Source organism: Mobula birostris, chromosome 14, assembly GCF_030028105.1.
Source record: "Mobula birostris isolate sMobBir1 chromosome 14, sMobBir1.hap1, whole genome shotgun sequence".
Lineage (NCBI taxonomy): Eukaryota > Metazoa > Chordata > Chondrichthyes > Myliobatiformes > Myliobatidae > Mobula > Mobula birostris.
In genome coordinates this window covers 98,426,551-98,449,629 of record NC_092383.1, presented here as the reverse complement: position 1 = coordinate 98,449,629, position 23,079 = coordinate 98,426,551, and the positions used below count along the sequence as shown (strand labels likewise).

The window sequence follows — 23,079 nt, the reverse complement described above, 5'->3', positions numbered from 1 at the left end:
TCACTTCAACCAAATTTATTGCACATAATGAACCCACTGAGAATAAAGCAATGAACAAGTGAAGCGTCTGGTTGCTGGCCGAGATGTTTGGCCACAAATAGCTCACCTGCAGCTTCAACGATTCAAAGTGTTCCTCACCCACCCATGCAGATCTTAAACACCACACCCAGATACCCCAGTCCTGCATTCCCCTTCACCTCAACCTGACCCCCTCCACATATGGAGGGACTGCATTAGCTCCTGCTCTCCCTGCCCCAGTCTCGATGGGCTGAATGACCTCATGGACATGAGGACGGCAAAGGATTACCATAGTGACATGCTGTGGACATTCACAGCCTTGACAGTGACAAAGACTGGGTGACTCTGTTACCCCACCCTCACCCTCCCACAGCCAAACCTCCCCACCCCCCACCCCCACCCCTGCCCCCGAACCCAGGAGATCAGCATCATCACTACATCTTCCTGGGAGCTTTCTGCTGCAGAGATTCATAGGTATCAATGTGGTGTTCGCCCAGGCCCTGCAAGCAGACAGAGAGAGGGAGGTTACACATAAACTGAGAGGAAAGGAGATTCTGAATGAGGAGGGGAGCAAGGGAGAGAGATGGTGAAGAGGAAGAGAGGGAGAGACAGCGAGGAGTGTGAGAAAGATGGAGTGAGAAAAATAGACGAGGTAGATACACCGGGCTGGAGAGGAGGAAAAGGCGAAAGGGTGACAATGAGAGATGAAAATAAAGAAATAATGTGAGAGGAAGAGGGAGGAGTGAGGGTTCATGGGGACAGGGAGAGGATGGGAGAACCAGGGAGAAATAGAGAGGGAAGAGGTAGATGGGGAGAGAGATTGGGAAGGGCAACTCTGAGAAAAAGCGTGAATTAGAGATAAATTTAGAGACACCGGCAGAGACGGACTAAACGGAGAGAAAGAGTGTGGGAAACACAGAACGAGACTTCCAAAATTAAAAATAAAGAGTGAGAGAAAAAGGAAAATAGTAACAGAAAGACTAGAAAGAAACAAAAAGTGAAGGAAAGATGGAGAGTGTAGAGAAACAGGTGCCCATACCGTGTAAACACCCTCTTCTTTCTGCAGAGAAAAGAGATGGAGGGTAAACGTTAGAAATATTATTGTAACAACAAACCATGCCCCATCACACACTCCCAGGACACGGGTCAGACACAGAGTGAAGCTCCCTCTACACTGGCCCATCACACACTCCCAAGACACGGATCAGACACAGACTGAAGCTCCCTCTACACTGTCCCATCACACACTCCCAGGACACGGGTCAGACACAGAGTGAAGCTCCCTCTACACTGGCCCATCACACACTCCCAAGACACGGATCAGACACAGAGTGAAGCTCCCTCTACACTGTCCCATCACACACTCCCAGGACACGGGTCAGACACAGAGTGAAACTCCCTCTACACTGACCCATCACACACTCCCAGGACACGGGTCAGACACAGAGTGAAGCTCCCTCTACACTGTCGCATCACACACTCCCAGGACACAGGTCAGACACAGAGTGAAACGCCCTCTACACTGTCCCATCACACACTCCCAGGACACGGGTCAGACACAGAGTGAAACTCCCTCTACACTGTCCCGTCACACACTCCCAGGACACGGGTCAGACACAGAGAGAAGCTCCCTCTACACTGTCCCATCACACACACCCGGAGCGCGGGTTAGATCAGACCTCTGACCTATTGTATCAGATAGATATAAACTATCCGTACGGGATAGATTCCAGAGGGTACTCAACTTGGATGGAAAAAATACATATTTTATTTTCACTAACCTCTAACTGAAACTCAGCATTTCCTATAATTACGAATGTTGGCAACAAACCACTACCGGTGACCAATAGAAATCACAGATATTTTTATATAATATTACCGTTGTTACAGATTTAGGGAAATATCGTTTACTACACTCTCATCGCTACTTCGGCATTATGTTAGTTTTTAGAACGCTGCGAGATGGAACGTGATCGCAGTCTTCCTGACCACAGACGTCCGTGCGAAGTAGCTGACCAACTATCGGCTGGTAGTCCTGTCGCCACCAGACGGTGAATCACGTGTTCTCACATTTGTGTCCCCGATACCGACGTTGCTGTCTATTATTCCCTATCTGAAATTGTTTGTTGATCAAAGTGTGGAAGGAGGTGAGTCATTTTTTTATTGTTTATTACTTTTGCAAAACTGTACAGTACAAATGACACACGTAAAAGTTGCTGGTGACCGCAGCAGGCCAGGCAGCATCTCTAGGCAGAGGTACAGTCGACGTTTCGGAACGTGACCCTTCGTCAGGACCAATTGAAAGAAGAGCTAGTAAGAGATTTGAAAGTGGGAGGGGAGGGGGAGATCCAAAATGATAGGAGAAGACAGGAGGGGGAGGGATGGAGCCAAGAGCTGGACAGGTGATTGGCAAAAGGGATATGAGAGGATCAATGGGACAGGAGGCCCAAGGAGAAAGACAAGGCGGGGTGGGGGGGGGGGAGTGTCCACCAGAGAAAGCAGGATCTCCCAGTGGCCACACATTTTAATTCCACGTCCCATTCCCATTCTGACATGTCTATCCACGGCCTCCTCTACTGTCAAGATGAAGCCACACTCAGGCTGGAGGAACAACACCTTATATTCCGTCTGGGTAGCCTCCAACCTGATGGCATGAACATTGATATCTCTAACTTCCGCTAATGCCCAACCTCCCCCTCGTACCCCATCCGTTATTTATGTATATACGCACATTCTTTCTCTCTCTCTCCTTTTTCTCCCTCTGTCCCTCTGAATGTACCTCTTGCCCACCCTCTGGTTCCCCCCCCCCGCCCTTTTCCTTCTCCCTGGGCCTCCTGTCCCATGATCCTCTCATATCCCTTTTGCCAATCATCTGTCCAGCTCTTGGCTCCATCCCTCCCCCTCCCCCTCACACTTCCAAATCTCTTACTCACTCTTCCTTCAGTTAGTCCTGACGAAGGGTCTCGGCCTGAAACGTCGACTGCACCTCTTCCTAGAGATGCTGCCTGGCCTGCTGCCTTCACCAGCAACTTTGATGTGTGTTGCTTGAAATTCCAGCATCTGCAGAATTCCTCGTGTTTACAGGACAAATGAGATTTTTTAACTCTCCGAAAGTTCGCACGGCCTTTTGTCATACGAACTGGCGCGTGGGCTACGAGTGCCGCCCAGGCAAGTTCAAACACGACTGATGGTTGAGGTAACTGCTGAAGAGTGTTATTTAAAGTAACGTCTTGTTATTGCTAAAAGATTGCAAAGTGATACAGGTCATGCACAGTGCTGTAAATTCTGTCGGCAGCAGAGGATCTTTTGTTTTCTCGCCGTACTTGCTTCTTTTTTCACTGTCCGTGTTTTCAAGTAAAGACGTCCACGCGCCGTGTGTTATGCAAGTGGTGTTGGTGTATTATTACGCTGTGAAAGTACTGCACTTCCTAAAATAACCGCGAGAATGCTGCGAACGACATAAGAAATGAGAACCATGCGTAATAATAGCCTCATTCCCGGAAGAACACGTAGTCCTGTGTTATTCTGAGAATCTAAAATCCATGAAAAGTATTCAAACTTTGGATAAATTCTAAAACTTAACTTTTTCAACATTTGGCACACGAATTTCCTATTTTAACTTTATTGATGTCATACTTTTGCAAACCCAATTTAAGGTGAAATATCGAAAAAAGGGAAATATGAGAAAAACTATGTACAGGTATTATATGGTTTCATTGATTTAATGGACGTGACGGGACACAAAAGCCACGGTGTGCTGAAAATGCCTCTAAAGATGTGGGTAATTTCCAACGAAGGAAACTCGATTCGAAAAAGTTGAGACACTTCCAAACCTGGATTTACTATTTCACCAAAACTTTTTTCTAGAACTATCCTACAACGTTGCTACCGGCTTGCCAAACAAAAAAAGCCCCAACACTATTGCATAGACTGTAGTAAAGCCATATGCACCCGAAATGGTGGCGCTCGTCTGTGGACTGGAACAGCGGATAGAATGTGTGGAGGAAACTAGAAGTGGTTCCCTTATCGAATAACGCAATACTTTCCAGAATAGTTAATATTTATTTCAACGTTTTCAAGCAGGACTTTGAGGAAGTTCCATTCAGCATGAAACTAGATCAAATTACAGACATGTCTCAATGCAGTCAGCGCCTGGTTTCTGTTCTTTAAGCGCATGCTGAATCCATCAAAGAAGAATTTGGAAACGGTAAAAAGTATTTGCCAAACAAAACTTTGACTGGAAAGAAAAACTTCATACTCTTTGCAAAGATGGAGCTCCTGCGATGCTTGACAATACCAATGGTTTTGCTACTTTAGTGAAAAAAGAAGCTCCTCACATTCGTCACTCATTGTTTTTCCACAGGCATGCACTGTCATGGTCCGGTCCATGAAATCCGCACTCCGGTTCACGGTCCCGTCCATCGATCCGTATTCCGGGTTTGCCCTGTTTTCCCTTGTTCCATTGGGTGCCTTAATCGAGGCACCTGATTCTCGTTTTGGGCTGGTACATAAATACCTCTCAAACCAGGGATTCCCGGCGGACTGTTCCCTTCCCCTTCCTTCTGAAGCCTCGCCTGCATCCCTGTCAAGTTCAACCACCGGAGTGAGACTAGAGCCTTGCCACGCCAAGATAAGGAACTATCTATCGTTGAGTTTGGAACTATCTCTTTGTGTCCCCGTGTGTAGTGTCCGTGTCAAAAAAGAGTCTCGGTCCTGGGTCCTGTTCCCAAGGACGGGCCCTGACTCTGTGTAAAGCCCCGGCCCTAAATCCTATTCCCGAGGAGGAGTCCCAGCTCTGTGTTCTGTGTTCCAAGTTTCAAGTTCCAGGCGCCATGTTCCAGTCCTGTCCAAGTCAAGGCTTCGTGTTCTCGTCCAGTCCAAGAGTCCCTCGTCCAGTCCAAGCCACGTCCAAGAACCTCGTCCAGTCCAGGTCACGGCTTTGTGTTCTCGTCCTGTCCATGTTCCACGTCCAGTCCTGTAGCCACGTCCAAGGCTCTGAGCGTCCCGTTCAAGTCCAAGGCTCTGTGTTCCAAGACCAAATCCAGGCGCTGTGTTCCAGCCTTGTCCAAATCTGAGCTTCGTGTCCTCATCTCGTTCCGGTTCCTCGCCCAGCCCGGTGCTGGGGTACCTCGTCCTGTCCTGTAGCCACGTCTTGCCGTCGCCTAGATCCGGGGTCCAGCCCAAACCACGTCCTAGAACCTCGTCCTGTCCAAGTCAAGGCTTTGTGTTCTCGTCCTGTGCAGGAGTTCCACATCCAGTCCTGTAGCCACGTCCTGTCCTTGCCACGATCCTAGTCCCGAGTCCTAGCCTAGACCCGGGTTCCGGTTCCGAGTCAAGACCCAGGTTCTGGTTCCGGAGTTCCGTGTTCCTAGTCCAGGCTCCTTGTTCCTAGTTCCACGACCGGGTCCCGTGCTTCTCGCCCAAGTACTAGCCCAGGCCCTGAATCTTAGTCTCGTCCAGGGCCTGTGTCCATGTACAGCGTCGTTTCTTCCTGACTCCCCTTGCTTTCTTGATAAACCTTGTCCTGCCCCTAGTACTTCAATGTCTGTGTCTTGCAGTTGGGTCCGCTTCCAGCGCCCCCCAATGACATGCACTGGCAACAAAGACTCTTCCGACAATCCTGCAAGAAGTTTTGTAATACGACCATAAACATCATCAACTTTATTAGAAGCAGGTCTCTGAATAATCGCATTTTAAAAAGACTATGTCAAGAAATGGGTGTAGAATATGAAATGCTTCTCCACCACACAGAAATTCGCTGGCTCTCCAAAGAACAAGTATTGAAGCTGTTGTTCGAACTAAGGACAAAAGCTTCACCTTTTCTGAAAAAAGAAAACCCACTCTTGGAATAAGTTGAAACACAAAGAATTGTATCCGTGGGTTGGCTGACCTGACAGATATTTTTAACCACATGAATGAAATAAATCTTTCAGTTCAAAGTCCTGAAGCCACCATTATGCACGGTACTCAAAAATTACCAGCGTTCTGGGCAATGCTGCTGATATGGAAGAAGAGAGTAGACGCCAACATCTTTGCAAACTTTCAAATGTTGGAGGAAGTGTTTCACCAAGATGGAGCGGTCAACGCCTTTGAAGAAATGTCTGAGGACACGGAAACATTTCAGAACTCTTTCAGAAGTTACTTCCAACCTGATGGCATGGAAGCCCAACCATAGACCTGGAGTCTTTTACTTCCTGGTGTAAACTGTATCGAAGATGTTGATCTAGCCAAAGATGAAATTATCGATCTACGGACAAAAAGCGTACTACAATTGGAGTTTAACTCAAAAGTCCTTGCAGAAGTCAATTGTTCCTTGAGGGAAGCCTATTCTTGGCTTGTAAAGCGAGCCATGGAAGCTTTAATTTCATTTGCAATGACATATCTTTGTGAATCAGGATTTTCAACACTTGTAAACATTAAAACAAAAAGAAACCTAAATCGGTTGGATATCCAAAATGACATACGAGTTACTCTGTCGAAGATCAGCCCACAGTTTAATGTTCGTATTCCAGTAAGCAATAACAGCCTTCACACTGACATGTCTTCAAAAATAAAATTTAATTTTAATCTGGCTATATTTCAAATGCATAGTCTTGTTACTTAATGCTTTAATAAAGAAAGACATATATTACTGTATCACAGATGTGCTTTTAATATTTTGATAACTTTATTTTAATATAATCGTTTTTTTTGTAATTCTATGTATTTTATTTTATATATTTAAATACATTATTCTGAAAAGAGGACATAGGATCCACCGGACTAGCAAAGGGGTTCATGGCATAAAAGTTAAGAATCCTGCTCTACACTGTCCCATCACACACTCCAGGACACAGGTCAGACACAGAGTGAAACTCCCTCTACACTGTCCCATCACACACTCCCAGGACACGGGTCAGACACAGAATGAAACTCCCTCTACACTGTCCCATCACACACTCCCAGGATACGGGTCAAACACACAGTGAAACTCCCACTGCACTGTCTCATCACACACTCCCAGGACACGGGTCAGACACAGAGTGAATCTCCCCCTACATTGTCTCATCACACACTCCCAGGACACGGATCAGACACACAGTGAATCTCCCTTTGGACTATCCCATCACACACTCCAAGGACAGAGCAGTACTCACCTTTTTCCCACCGGGGCCAGCTGATTTCTCTCCTTTCAGCTCCTCATAGACATCAGTGGCTGCAATGCGCAGGTGCTACAGCGACAAACACATATTAAGGAAACCTCTAGGCATGCAGGGTTTAAAGCCTCTCCCCATCCTCACATCACGGATAGCCCGTTCTCCAATTCAGTTGATTAACCCTCCCACCCATTTCATGTCGGTGCAGGGCCGTGGGCTCCGTCCCCAGCACCTGCCCACGGGTGATGCTCTCCCTTCCCGCTCCCTGTCACCCCAGCTCCCGCCTAACCTCGTACTCCGACTGCCCGGCCGCTGCTTTCTCCTTCCTCCGATCCAAGATCTGCGGTGAATGATTGAGAAAGGTTTCAATTATCTTTCAAGTATAACATCCTTGCACCTTCCCCACCGCCTGGCCCTTTAGATAAAGTAATTGTGGGAAGGACGAATGCCCCGCTCCATTTACAAAGCCACGAATGATCCGTAACCCGGCACCACCTCTTGCACAAATCCCACTCCCTTCCCCCAGTTTGCTTAATACTCAGCGATGTCTGTCCTGAATCTCCTCGGTATTGCAGTCCCACAGCCTCTGGGGGAGAGAATGCTCCCCCTGCATTTCTCCCCATCTCCGTCCAGAAGGGGCCCACACCTCATTCTGAGACTGTTCTTCTTAGACACCACAGTCTGGGGAAACACCCTTCCTACACGCACCGTGTGTGTGTATGTGTGTGTGTGTGTGTGTGTGTGTGTGTCTTTGCGTGCGTTGGGGGGGGGTGTAGTTGTGTGTGTTGTGTGTTGCTTTCTGTCTGTATGTCTGTGGTGTGTGTGTTTCTGTCTGTCTGTCTCTACGTCTCTGTATGTGTGTGTGTTTGTCTGTCTGTGTGTCTGTGTTTGTGTGTGTGTCTGCGTGTCTGTGTTTGTGTGTCTGTATGTCTGTGTGTGTTTGTGTGTCTGTTCTGTGTATCTGTGTGTTTCTGTGTCTGTGTATCTGTGTTTGCGTGTGTGTCTGTGTGTGTTTGTGTGTCTGTTCTGTGTATCTGTGTGTGTTTGTCTGTCTGTATGTCTGTGTATCTGTGTGTCTGTGTTTGTATGTCTGTTCTGTGTATCTGTGTGTGTTTGTGTGTCTGTATGTCTGTGTATCTGTCTGTGTGTGTTTGTGTGTCTGTTCTGTGTATCTGTGTGTGTTTGTGTGTCTGTATGTCTGTGTATCTGTCTGTGTGTGTTTGTGTGTCTGTTCTGTGTATCTGTGTGTGTTTGTCTGTCTGTATGTCTGTGTATCTGTGTTTGCGTGTGTGTCTGTGTGTGTTTGTATGTCTGTGTATCTGTCTGTGTGTCTGTGTCTGTGTGTCTGTTCTGTGTATGTGTGTTTGTGCCCTTCCCTTCTTTCCCAACTAGCCACTCACTATTTTACATCCCCCACACACACACTCTTTCCCCTGCCTCCCATATTCCAGAAGAAACAACCCCAGCTTCTCCCATCTCTCCTCAGTGACAGTATTCCAATACCAGAAGTATTCTCATAACACCTCACTCCCCTACTCACGTCCCCCACCCTCTCCCAATGACTCCGTCACTCCAGGAATGTGGTGCCCAGAACTGTTCCCAATATCTCGTTCCAGCGAGCCCTCCCCGAGCTTACACTCTGTGTCTGGGCTATTGTGTCCCGAAAGCCCATATTAGGTTAGTCAAATGAGAAACTCATCTTCATACCCTCACACTGTCCCCCAGTAACCCGTCTCCCCCAGCACCCAGTGTCCCACTGATATTAATCCAGCTCCCTCACACTATCCTTCAGCGTCCCTCAACCACAGCACCCAGTGTCACTGCCTGTGTCCCCATTGGTATTAATCTAGCTCCCTCACACTAACTTTCAGTATACCCTCAACCCCAGCGCCCTGTGTCGCCGACTGTGTCCCTGCTGATGGGAATGTAACTCACCTTCAGACGGCAGTACAGAGCCGTTAACACCGTCCCGTAGACAAAGAGTATCGCATCGAGCACATAACAAATCTCAGGCTCACGCAGTCCAGCTGCCCAGAGAGAGAAAATTGTGAGGATGATTCTGTTGCAAGGAACGGCAGCACTAGACAAAGGGGCTCGTTCCGGAGACAAACCGGCTGTGGCCCCTTTCTAGCCTTACGAACGGGCTTGCTGATGCCCCATGGCAGAGTTTAAACCCAAGGCAGGGAGATGGGAAACTGAGCAAAGACCGAGAAGGGAGAGAAGCAGGACTGGGATATGGAAACTGGACACGTCCTTGGAGGGCAGAGACAGAAATGATGGAAAACACACTGGCCATGCGGAATGGCAGGGAGCTGCGCGAGAGTCTAGTGGATGTGAAGGCAATGGTACACACTGAGGCACAGTACTGTGGCAGTAAAGGAGATGAAGCTTCAGGCCTGTATGCTGAACGGAACGTGATAGGGTTTCTGGCAGAATACCTGGGTGAGATGGGAAAGGAAGGTGGGGGAAAAGATTAGTTAACAGACCAGTCACCGTGCGAGAAGGGATGATGCACAAACGCGTGCGGTGGCGGTGGGAGCTGGAGGACGAGGCTCGGTCACGACGCTTCGTGACACTCTAACTGATCACACTGTAACCTCATCTCCACATTTCCACCTCGCACCAGTGACCTTTCAGCCTCTTCTCACGAAGAATCTCTCGACCTCCATCATCTAAAGAATCTCTGCTTCACAGCCATTTGTATTTATTATTGAGAAGCAGCGCGGAAAAGGCGTTTCTGGCCCTTCGAGCCGTGCCAACTAACCATTAGCTCCCGATTCTACCCTAGCCTCATCACGGGACAATTTACCATGACCGATTCACCTACCAACCGGCATGTCTTTGGACTGCGGGAGGACACCGGAGCACCCGGAGGAAAGCTGCGCGGTCACGTTCAAACCCCTTACCGACAGCGGCAGGAACTGAACGCAGGCGGCCGATACTCTAAAGCGTTGTGCTAACCACCACACTACCACGCCGTCCTCTTCGTGGAAGAGGGTTCCAAACGTACACGACCCTCAGAGAGAGAAACAAAACTGCCTCGTTTCCACTTAAACCACCCACTCCATATTTTCAGCCAATGATTCCTGGTGCCAGAATGTCCCACAAGCTGAAACATCCTCTCCATACAAGTCCGACATGTTTCAGTCGGTCTCTCCTGATTGTAAACTGGAATGGATTTACACAATGCCTGTAATCGGCCCCTCACACACAATCCTCCTATTCCAGGTTGTTGGCCAATGAAATGATAGCCCGCATGAGATCTGTCCCCGGTTCCTAAAAGGTAGACTCCAGTGAATCCGACTACAGCTTCCCCGTCCCCGCCAGCGACAGGAGCGAACCAGCAGCTGGAAACATTGCAAACTGGAGGAAGGGACAAGACAATAATCAGAGTGTCCTTGTTGCTGGGCAGGTGATTGCTGCTCATTCCAAGAGACGGCATAACCACCGCAGACTGTCAACAAAGGACAATTACCCTTGGCTTCATGGTTTACTGAGGGGGGAAGTGAAGGGCAAATTGCTTGATGTGATCTACATGATTTGAACAAGGCTTTTGACCCAGTCCCAGCTGCAGTCCGATGACTAATACATCCCATGGGATCCAAGTAAAAATATTTGACCCAAGTTGGCTCTGCGGGAGAAAGCAGAGGGCACTACTGTGATGAAGGTCCGGGCCTCAGCCCTCATGCTGTGTTGAAGATAATAACAGAATAGTACAGCACAGTACAGGCCCTTCGGCCCACAATGTTGTGCCGACCCTAAAACCCTGCCTCCCATATAAGCCCCCAACTTAAATTCCTCCATATACCTGTCTAGTAGTCTCTTAAACTTCACTAGTGTAGCTGCCTCCACCACTGACGCAGGCAGTGCATTCCACGCACCAACCACTCTCTGAGTAAAAAACCTTCCTCTAATATCCCCCTTGAACTTCCCACCCCTTACCTTAAAGCCATGTCCTCTTGTATTGAGCAGTGGTGCCCTGGGGAAGAGGTGCTGGCTATCCACTCTATCTATTCCTCTTATTATCTTGTACACCTCTATCAAGTCTCCTCTCATCCTCCTTCTCCCCAAAGAGTAAAGCCCTAGCTCCCTTAATCTCTGATCATAATGCATACTTTCTAAACCAGGCAGCATCCTGGTAAATCTCCTCTGTACCCTTTCCAATGCTTCCACATCCTTCCTATAGTGAGGTGACCAGAACTAGACACAATACTCCAAGTGTGGCCTAACCAGAGTTTTATAGAGCTGCATCATTACATCGGGACTCTTAAACTCTATCTCTCGATTTATGAAAGCAAACACCCCATAAGCTTTCTTAACTACCCTATCCAACTGTGAGGCAACTTTCAGGGATCTGTGGACATGTACCCCGAGATCCCTCTGCTCTTCCACACTACCAAGTATCCTGCCATTTACTTTGTACTCTGCCTTGGAGTTTGTCCTTCCAAAGTGTACCACCTCACACTCCTCTGGGTTGAACTCCATCTGCCACTTCTCAGCCCACTTCTGCATCCTATCAATGTCTCTCTGCAATCTTTGACAATCCTCTACACTATCTACAACACCACCAACCTTTGTGTCATCTGCAAACTTGCCAACCCACCCTTCGACCCCCACATCCAGGTCGTTAATAAAAATCACGAAAAGTAGAGGTCCCAGAACAGATCCTTGTGGGACACCGCTAGTCACAATCCTCCAATCTGAATGTACTCCCTCCACCACCACCCTCTGCCTTCTGCAGGCAAGCTAATTAGAGTTTTTCCACCACTGTGAGATCCTCGTGTTTCCAACAGTATTCTGCAGAGTGCAAGTCCACCAGAGCCACAAATTCCATCTGACTTCTACTCTCCCCTGCACTCCCCACGCCACTACCAGTTTTGGCATGCGGGTCAGGAGAGAGAGATACTGACCAGGGTGAGTGTGCTGTTATTCAGTGAGCTTCACACAACCTTCCATCAAGTTTTGAGATTAGCTGACAATGTAGAAGGGCCTGATGGAATATTGAAGACAAACTCTAGCTGATAGCGGCTACTCTGAGCTAATGGTCACCAGTACGTGATCTAGAACAACGGGCCACAATCTAGAACAATGGGTCACAGGCTCACCTATCCAGAACAGGTACCATTAGTCCCTCTCATCTAGAACAGTGGGTCATGAATCATAGATCACTAAGCCTCCTCTGATGTAGAACAATGGATTGTATAATGCGTGGTCAACTTACAATGGAGACCACAGTCAATGGCCACTGTTTTCTAGAACAAAGGTTCAAGTTTATTGTCATTACTGTAGATATATACAACCAAATGAAACAACATTCTTCTGGACCAAGGAACTCTCGTAGAAGATATAACACACATAAAGCGCATAAATCAAAGTATTACCATAAGTTAATAAATTATAACTCAAAATTCATACAGCACAGCTAAACAGCAGACAGTACTGTAAACAGTAAATGGCTTATTGTCCTAGTGACGAGAACTCGGTGGGGGCAGGGGAGGGTATTCACTAATCTCACAGCCTGAGGGAAGAGGCTGTTACCCAGTCTAGCAATCCTAGTCCTGATGCTCCTGTACCTTCTTCCTGGTGGTAGTGGGTCAAAGAGATTCTGGGGTGGATAGTAGGGATCCTCAACAATGCTTTGGGCCCTTTATCTGCAATACTCCTGGGAAATGTCACAAATGGGGAGGGGGTGGAGAAAAGACCCGGCAAACCTCTTGGCAGTTTTAACTATCCTCTGTAGGGTCTTGCGATGTGCTGCCTTGCCACACAACCCGTACTCTGTACTACACAATAGTGCAGCCAGACAAAATGCTTCCAATGAAAATTGTCAGAATGGGGTTGCGGAGCCTAGAGCTCAAAATAAACGCTCTCTACAAACTGCCAACAGCCAAAATAATTCAAAGGTTTGTGAATGGGTAACCAAACAGGTCCGAGACAACTGATTGGGGTGGGGGAGGGGGGTGCTATATAAATGCTAGCACTCCCAGAGAGAAACACCAACAACTGCGCATTGCAGAAGTCACCTCAACTGGTGATGAAACTTTTGTTAGCTAATTGCAAACTCGGTGAACACCACATCATCAACAGTGTAGTGTGGAGTGTCTGAAATGTGGTTTTACACAAGTCCCAAGCAACCAATATGTCTGTGTGTGAAGAAATGTCTTCAAATGAGGCAATGAAACCGTCCAGGCTCTTTGAACATTTGAAGAGGATAGACCCTGATAAAGCAAACAAGAACTTGGCTTATGTTCAGTCACTTCACGAAACCTTTCAGAAACAGAAAACACTTGAAACCATATTTGCCAGCACTTCACAATGACAATGAGAGTTTGTGTGCTTTGTACAAAATTCCATTGCTCATTGCCAAATCTGGAAAGCCCTATACGATTGGAGACAAACTGATGTAGAAAGTTCAGAGTGCTGTTTTCCATAAATCATCAGACCAAACAATTCTGCTCAGTGACAACTCTTCAAAGAGAAATAGATGAAACATTTGAGAATGTGGAAGACAAATTGTGCTGTGCAATATACAGAATTTGCTCTGCAATTGGACCAGTCAGCTTTGCCAGGCAATGAATCTTTGCTTCTTGGTTTTCTCGCTTCATAAAGGATGAAAACCTGAAACATAGAAAACCTACAGCACAATACAGGCCCTTCGGCCCACAATGCTGTGCCAAACATATACTTACTTTAGAGATTACCTAGTGTTACCCATAGCCCTCTATTTTTCTGAGCTCCATGTACCTATCCAAGAATCTCTTAAAAGACTATTGTATCAAGAGTTGTTACTTGCAAGGGAACTAGAAGTCAATATTTTAGGTTATTGAGCAATTTTTAAAGAGAAGGATATTCCGTTCACCAACATTGTTGCTAGTGCAACAGATGGGACACCATCAATGACAGGATGCCACAGAGGTGTTGATATCTTGCAGAAAACTCTACATATTTACCATTCACTGCATAATTCACAGATGACATCTCATTGCAAAAATATCTAAATGATCACCTGCACAAATCATTACTGTTATCACAGCTGTTAATTAATGCTCTCAATTCGCTAATTTTTCAAGAGCTTTGTATTGAGAATGATGAACGCCTACTCTTGCATACAGAAGTCCAATAGCTCTGAAAAGGAAACTGCCCGAGACGCTTGTGTGTATCTTTAAACACTGATAAATTCTTTGAAGATACAAATACTTAATTGAGAAGTCAACTGAAGAATATGAGGCATGCCTTTTCTTATTTGTCAGAATTATTGGCAAAGTTTAATTAAATCAGTCTTCAATTGCAAGAAAATAAAATGAATCTTATCAAAGTCAAATCAGTTGTCTCCACCTAATATGAGGCATGCCTTTTCTTATTTGTCAGAATTATTGGCAAAGTTTAATTAAATCAGTCTTCAATTGCAAGAAAATAACGTGAATCTTATCAAAGTCAAATCAGTTGTCTCCACCTAAGTTAACCCTATTTAAGTGCAACATTGGCCATCACAAACTTTTCCAATTTCTGAGCCTCTCTGAGTTGAAAGAGAAAGAAAGGATATCAGATGATTTTCATGTATACTGTGTCCACTTGGGTGAACTGCATAAAGACATGTCAGTGAGATTTCAGGATCTTCTCTTGATCCAAATTCGGTAACAAATCCATTCCAAAACCACTTGTATTGAGGAATTAACAGGAAGGATGGAGAAAAAAAACTGATCTTTGAACTGAAGTCAAAGTTCAGAATCATATCAAGCCTCTTGGTTGCAGAAAGAAATCTTTGAATGTTATCCTGCATTGTGAAAAAAAAACGTTTATTGCTTTTCCAACATCATATTCAGTGCAGTCGCCCAACTTCTTTCAAAGCAATTAAACCAACAGTGAATTACTATAGGTGGGGATTTAAGACTCTTGAGTGACATTCAGCATGAAACTGAGATTACTGCACCAAGCGCATCCATCTCATTGTAGGGCGAAAAGGCAATAAAATAGTGAATAGTTGGACTGCACATATACACTCTAAAATTGTTGATGAAAATTATTTTACTGTAATTAAAATTACTTTTAGCTATAAATAGAGATGATTTTTTTTTGCAATTAACTGCAACCGCTTTGAATTTCTAGTTCCTATTTGCTTTCACTGTGCATCGAAAGTCAATTGGTTAATAGCTTAGTAGCAGTAGAGGGAGAAGGGGGTGCTGGACTGTGGTCTGGAGCCCATGGGACGGTAACCCAAAAAGGTTTGGGAACCACTGGTGTAGGGGGAGCTTCACTGTTTTTATCTTATCCCATATCCTGGAGGTGACTGCCAGCGCACCATCCCACTGTTATCAGCTGGGTAATCTCAGACAGCACATATGAGATCTCTCACTTTGGGTCTGGTGGAGTACGTGAGAAGAGGAGATGTGACTGTGATGACACCGCCACCCCCCCTTCCCGAGGCCCCTTGACTGTTCCAATCAGATCAAGCTGTGACCAACACGGCAGTTCAGTAAGCGACTGTTTCAAAACCACTGAACAGAACGGTCAGCTTCACCATCCCTCCTCTCACAACTAGGTGGCTGCCCACCCTTCCTCCCGTTTATAAAACCAGGGTCCAGTCTGCATTTGGCCTTTGAATTCCTCTATCTCATTCCCCACTCTGACAAACACGGGGCATTTTATTGAACAGTACACACTGCAGCAGGTGGTGGAACAAATGAGTATTCGGGTTTCAGGACAGGGAAATGTTTGGTCGCGGTTAGGACGGTGGACGAGTTTGCAATTGAAAGGCTGCTTTATCCTGGATAGTGTTGACCACCTGCAGAGTTGTTAAAGCTGCAGTCAGCCAGGCAAGTGGAGAGTGTTCCATCATACTTCTGATTTGTGCTTTGTGGGTGAGTGAAAGGACTTGGGTTATCAGGAGGCAAGTCGCTCTCCACAGGTCCCCAGTCTCTGACATGCTCCTGTAGCCACAGTGTCTGATCCGGTTGAGTTTCTGGTCACTGAAGACCACAGAATGCTGATGGTGGGAACTGGGCGTTGGGAATGTCGGGGGGAGGCGGTCAGACTCTCTCTCGTGGTAGCGATGTCACTGCCTGGTACTTGTGTGGTGTGAATGTTACCTGTCATTTCTCACCCTCTGTCTGACTGTTACCTGGATGCAGGCATGGGCTGCTTCACCTGCTGTGGGAATGAGACTGAATATTTTGCAATCACTAGTGAGTATTCCCACTTCTGACCTCAGGATGGAAAGACAGCCTATTTATTGAAGAGGAACAGGAAAAAGCTTGAAGGCTAAATGGTTTCCGGCTGCTTCTACCACCCTCGTGAGGGTGAGAGTGGAGGTGAAGGTTGTTGCCCAACAAAGAGCCAGATTATGGAACTCACTATCCAAGAGATGCCGAGGCACAAATCCTGGCCAGTCTTGCAAGATGGAAGTCAGCTAAGATGAGGGAGGACAGTAGCAGGTATAACAGTAGAGCAGCAATGGCTTAGAGTTTCTGAGAACCCTAAATGCATCTCAATGTACAAGCAGCATTCCATGGGGGGGGGGGGTTGAGGCAAGCATGGCTGACCAGGGAAGTCAAAGTCAGCATAAAGGCAAAAGAGGGCATAGAATTTTACAAAAAATAACAGGAAAACAGAGGATTAAAGACTTTAAAAAGTGACAGAAACAACCAAAGCAAAAATGGAAAAAAAAATGTCAAAAGGCAAATTAGCCAAATATTATACAAGAGGATACTCAAGGTTTTTTTAAAAAAAAGAGATATATAGAGTCAAGGAAAATGATGCTGTAGAAGATGTAAAGAGGAACAAAGAAATGGTGAAAAACTGAATAAATAATAAGACCATAAGACATGGGGGCAGAATTAGGCCATTTAGCCCTTCACTCCATTCAACCCCGCTCCGTCATTCCATCATGGGATCAATCCCAGATCTCATTCAACCCCATACATACATCTGCTCTCTAAACATATCTCTTGATGTCCCTTAATCTATCAACTTCGCTTTGAATATACCCACGGACTTGGCCTCAACCATTGTCTGTGACAGAGCATTCCACAGATTCAGCACTCTTTGGCGACAAAACTTCCTCCTTACTTCTGTTATAAAAGGTCACTCCTCAATTTTGAAGCTGTGTCCTTTAGTACAGGATAACCCCACCAGAGGAAACATTCTCTCCACATTCACCTTATCTAGTTCTTCCAATATTCAGTAGTTTTCAATGAGGTCCCTATGCGTTCTTCTAAATTCCAGTGAGTACAGGCCCAAAGATGCCAGATGCTTCTCATTTGTAAGCCCCTTCATTCTCAGAAAATCTCCTCTGGACTCTCACCAATGACAACACAATCTTTTCAGAGATAAGGAGCCCAAAACTGTTGAAAATACTCCAAGAATGGCCTGGTGACTATCTCAAAGCTTCAGCATTATCTCCTTGTTTTTACATTCTACTCCCCTTGAAATAAATGCCAACATTGCATTTGCCTTCTTTACCACAGACTCAACCTGTGAAATAACCTTCTGGGAGCTCTGTACAAGGACTCACAGGTCCCTACTATGCATAAGTCTTCACTGTGAAAGTCACCAGCTATATGCCATAAATTTGAGTCGGTGGGAGAAAGGGAGGCAAAAGTGAGTGTGGTTGCTATTACCAAGGAGAAGGTGCTTGGGAAGCTGAAAGGTCTAAAGGTAGATAAGTCATCTGAACCAGATGGACTACACCCCAAGGTTCTGAAAGGTGACTGAAGAGATTGTGGAGGCATTCATAATAATCATTCAAGAATTGCTCGAGTCAGGAATGGTTCTGGGGGACTAGAAAATTGCAAATATAATTCCACTCTTTAAGAAAGGATTGAGGCAAAATACAAGAAATCATAGATCAGTTAGCCTGACTTAACTGATTGGTGAAGTTTTAGAGTCCATTGTTGAGGATGAAGTTTTGGGGAACACGTGATAAAATAGGCTGAAATCCACATTGTTTCCTTAAAGGGAAATCTTGCCTCACAAATCTGTTGGAATTCTTTGAGGAATTAACAGGCAGGAGAGAAAAGGAGATTCAGTGGATGTTGACGAAAAAATCTGCAGATGCTGGAAATCCAAGCAACACAGAATGCTGGAGGAACTCAACGGTTCAGGCAGCATTTGTGGAAAAGAGTAAACAGTTGATGTTTTGGGCTGAGACCCTTAATCAGGAGGACTGTTTATTCTTTTCCATAGATGTCGCCTGGCCCGCTGAGTTCCTCTAGCATTTTGTGTGTGCTGTTCAGTGGATTTTGTTTGATTGGATTTTCAGAAGGCCGTTATCAAGGTGCCACATACATGAGACTGCAAAACAAGATAGAAACCACAGTATTACAGGAATGATACTAGCATGGATAGAAAGGCTAACCGGCAGAAGGCAAAAAGGGAATAAAAGTGCCCTTTTCTGTTTGGCTGCCTGAGACTAGTGATGTTCCAGGGATGTCAGTATTGAGCCCACTTTTTATGCTCTCTGTCAATGATTAGGATGATGGAATTGATGGCCTGTGGCTAAGTTTGCAGATGACACAAAGATAGGTGGAGGGGCAGGTAGTGCGGAGGAAGTAAACTCCCTATAGAAATTATGAGAATGGTCAAAGAAGTGGCAGATGGAATACAGTGTAAGGAAGTATATGGTCATGCACTTTGAGTAAAGGCATAGTCAAAGAAAACAGCTCCAAGACCTGGGCCTCCATACCCACTGCTGCAACTGAATCCTTGACTTAATCACTAGTAGATCGCTGTCCTTGTGGATTAGAAATCACATCTCCAATGATGGCAATCAACATTAGTGCACCTGAAGCATGTGTTCTTAACCCACAGTCTCTATACTCACAACTGTGTGTCTAGGCACAGCTTAAATGCCATTTATAAATTTGTTGGTGACGATTATTGTTTGCAGAATTTCAGTTGGTGGCGAGAACGTGTACAGGAGTGAGATAGATCAGCTGGTTAAGTGGTATCACAGCAACAACCTTGCACTCCACATTGGTAAGACCAAGGAACTGATTGCAGACATCAGGAAGAGTAAGTCGAGGGAAAACACAACAGTGCTCATCGGGGTTCAGAAATGGAAGGGGTGAGCAGTTTCAATTTCCCGAGGATCCATCCTGTGCTCAACATATTGATGCAATTATAAACTAGGAACAACAGTGGCTATATTTAATTAGGAGTTTCAGGAGAATTGGTATGCCTCACCACCAAAGACACTCCCATATTTCTACAGATATACTGTGGAGGGCATTCTAACTGATTGCATCACCATCTGGTACAGAGGGGCAACTGGACAGGATCAAAGAGAGTTGCAGGAAGCTGTAAACTCAGCCAGCTCCATCATGAGCACCGGCCTCCTCAGCATCCAGGACATCTCCAAAGGGTGATGCCTCTAAAACAATTAATGACTTCCATTACTCAGGACATGCCCTCTTCTCATTGCTACCATCGAGGTGGTACAGGAGTCTGAAGACACACATCCAACCTTTCAGGAACAGCTTTTACCCCCTCCACCATCACGTTTCTGATGACAATGAACCCACGAACACCTCTTTAGTACTCTCTCCCCCTTTTTGCACTACTTAATTTTTTTAAAAAATATATATGTATTGTAATTTATAGCTTTATTGAGTATCACAATGTACTGTTACACAAAACATGCTGGTGATAGTAAACTTGATTCTATTTTCTAAACCCAAAGGAAATTCAGAAATTGGAGTTGCAAAAGGACTTAGGAGCCCTTGTGCAGGATTCTCTAAAGGTTAAATTGCACAACCAGTCAGTGTTAAGGAAGGAAACTGCAACACGAGCATTTATTTTCAGCACTTGTAAATAAAAGGAAGGATGCTATGCTGACACTTTCTAAGGCATTGGTCACATTATATTTGTAGTATTGTGAATCCATTTAGGACCTACCCAAAGGCTTGACAAGAAGCTCAGAAACCTCGGCCTACATGCCGCCTTGTACATCTGGATCTTGGACTTTCTGTTGGATCGCCAGCAGGTGGTAAGGATTGGCACCCTCACCTCTGCCCCTCAAAACAGGAGGCCCCCCCCCCAGGGATGTGTCCTGAACCCCTTCCCTACTCCCTATACAGCCATGACTATGTTGCCATGCACAGCTCTAATCTGCCTGATCAAACTTGCAGCCGACATAGGGGTGCCACGGAAACAACTTCTCCCTCAATGTCCAAAAACCAGTTGATCATGGATTACAGGAGGAATGGAGATACATCAATGTGACTGTAGTTGAGGATGAGTAGTTTCAACTTCTACAGTATGATCTCACCTGGGCAATACACACCAGCTGTGTGTTGAAATAAACACAACAGTGCCACTTTCACCTCAGACGGCTGAAGTTTGGCATGAGTCCCCAGATCCTCGGGAATTTCTACAGGGGAACCATCGAGAACATCCTGACTGGGTGTGTCATTGGCTGGCACGGGAACTCTACTACCCCCAATCGCACGACACTTCAGAGAGTGGTGCGGACAGCCCAGCACATCTGTGGATGTGTACTGTCCTCTATTCAGAACATTTACAGCAGCAGGTGCATAAAAAGGGCCTGGAGGATCATCAGGACTCTAGCCACCCCAACTACAAATTGCTTCAGCTGCTTCCATCTGGAAAATGGTACCGCAGCATTAATGCCAGGACCAACACCTGTCTGGGACAGTTTCTTTCACCAGGCCATCAGAGTTATTAATCTGATTACATACCTGACTGTACATAAACAATTATGTATAGAGTTTCAGTGTTTGGGCAATATCCTCCCAAGTTTCCCTTCCTTATTGCTTGTACACAGCAATGGAAGTGCAACAAAGATTTTTTACTCCCTCATATTGAGAGATGGATGTAAGAAATAAAATTCTAATCTAATCGGAAAAAAAAAATATGGTGGCTTTGAAGAGTGCCTAGAGGACATTTATGAGAATGATCCCAGGGATGAGGGTTAATGTATGAATGTTTGGTGGTCTGGGCCAGTACTTGCTAGAGTTTTGATCTAGGAAAGGTACCTCCCACTGAAAAAAAAACCCACCCCACTCTTCCCATTTTACTTGTCTCTTCTCAACTGAATTGCTCATCATCTGTGATATTTCTACCTCAAGAAATAGATTCCATCTTTCCGCACCTCATAATGGTGATGAATACATTGCAAAGTGCAGAGGCATGGACTCAGTGTCCTGAGACCGGAAGGCAGCTCCAGTATCAGAGACGGAGGCAGCTGGCTCAGTGTGAGATCAGCCCTTCTCCTTGGGGAAACTTGTAACTGGGTCTCAGTCCCACTGCAGCTGCTGGGTTCCAGGTTCCCAGACCTCCTCAGGCAGGGGAGAGGCTGGGCCCCATTGCTCTATTTCACAACAGGAAGACAGACTGGACCCAAAATAACATCAAGCCGCCATTTTAATCAGAGCTGCCCGTTCACCATTTCCCTCAAGAGCATCACTGAGGCACGTTTACGAGATCTAATCAGCACTGTTTTGACTTTCAGAATTCAGTAAAAAGACCACACTCCAACCCTATCAATTGTTTACCAGAGTTCTAGCCAAAGCTTCATGTTCACTCCATAAAATTATAAAACTGATAAAATACATGGCCAGTTCTCCCATTTACAGACTCTACTGGTACTTTGTAAGAGAAACACCCTGCACACAGCATTGTATAACAAATACTACTGAAAAATGACCTCGCTGCGTTCTTCCCAGGGAGGGGTGTCAGGGCCAGAGGGGGCTTCGGAGGTCTTATAGAGGCAGTAAAGGGTGCAGGGTGCAGACAAAGAGGCGCATGGGAGTGCAAGACAGGAGTAATGTAGGGGATAGGGTTGGTTCAGGGACAAGGAAGGATGTAGGACCTGGAGGCGCTAGAGAAAGGGATGACACAGCAGTCACAGAGACACGAAGGGTGCATGGAACAAAGGGAAATTGAAGAGGAGGGTGAAATATGTTTCAGAGACGGGGGAGATGGTGTGGCTGTCCTGGCTAAGGATCTGATGGGACTGGTGACCTGGGGAGCTCCTCAGACACCTCGAATAACAGGATTTGATGTTGCAGGGCTGCAGCCTTTAAATGTGGGAAGGTTTAGAAGGGGATCAGGTAAGAGGGTTATCACAGTACCTAGGCAATGGTCAACTTACCAGCTCTGGAGGAGTGGAAGAGGAAGATGAGGACAAGAATAGCCTTCATGGCGCAGCGAGTGGGAGGCCGAGCGCAAGTGCACTGGAAGGGTCCGTGCGTCCTGTCTGTTGGGCTCGTTACTTCTGTGCACAGGGAGGAAGTGAACAAACTGGAGAGCTTAGCCAGTGATGTGTGGTCAGAGTGTCACTGACTTCCGAGAGCACAGGAAGTGGAGCTGGGTGGGAGGGGTCAGACAGATGGACAGGGGTGGGGTGAACAGCAAGTCAGAGAGAGAGACAGCGAGCGTGCAAGAGAGAGACGGGAGAGGGACGGAAGCAGTTTGAAAATCTGGGAGGGGGAAGAGGTGTTGAGAGAGGGAGTGCAGCAGGTTGAAAGAGAGGGGTGGATGGAAGGAGTGTAGAGAGGGAAGAATATTAGAGTGGTTGAGAAACAAAGCATATGAGAGGGAGTGGGTCTGGGGCGGGGGGTGCAACACGGGGAAGTGGCGATAGAGAAAAGTGATAGACAAAGGTGATGGAGGGGCAGAAGGGACAAAGTTAAGTGGACAGTGTAGGGGTGAAGGGTTTGGTTTGAGGGGATGGGATACAAGTAAAAGTATTAGGATCAGTCCAGTGTTGTGGAACAGACCCCAGCCAGAGCCTCCCCTCACTGACAATCACAAACCAAGCGTACATCTCCCAGCCGCAGTGCTGGGTGCTGTGATCCCCCTGCAGCCGAACAGTTCCCTCGCACTGCAGCCCCCCCCCCCCCCTTAGCAATGCAGAGGCCCTGGACAGAGGGAACTCGCAAGAGGATGTAGTCAGCAATGGTATGGG

General features: G+C 46.3%; 1 protein-coding gene across 1 annotated transcript; it reads right to left on the bottom strand.

Moving 5' to 3' along the window:
• fcer1g (Fc epsilon receptor IgFc epsilon receptor Ig) lies at positions 1-22,445 on the bottom strand. Its single transcript, XM_072279037.1, has 6 exons — positions 22,264-22,445; positions 9,090-9,181; positions 7,444-7,494; positions 7,155-7,229; positions 1,058-1,078; positions 1-518 (listed from the first exon to the last, which is right to left on the bottom strand). The coding sequence occupies exons 1-6, from the start codon at positions 22,310-22,312 to the stop codon at positions 453-455; spliced, it is 354 nt and encodes a 117-aa protein (XP_072135138.1). The 5' UTR covers positions 22,313-22,445; the 3' UTR covers positions 1-452.
• Positions 22,446-23,079: the final 634 nt, after the last annotated feature.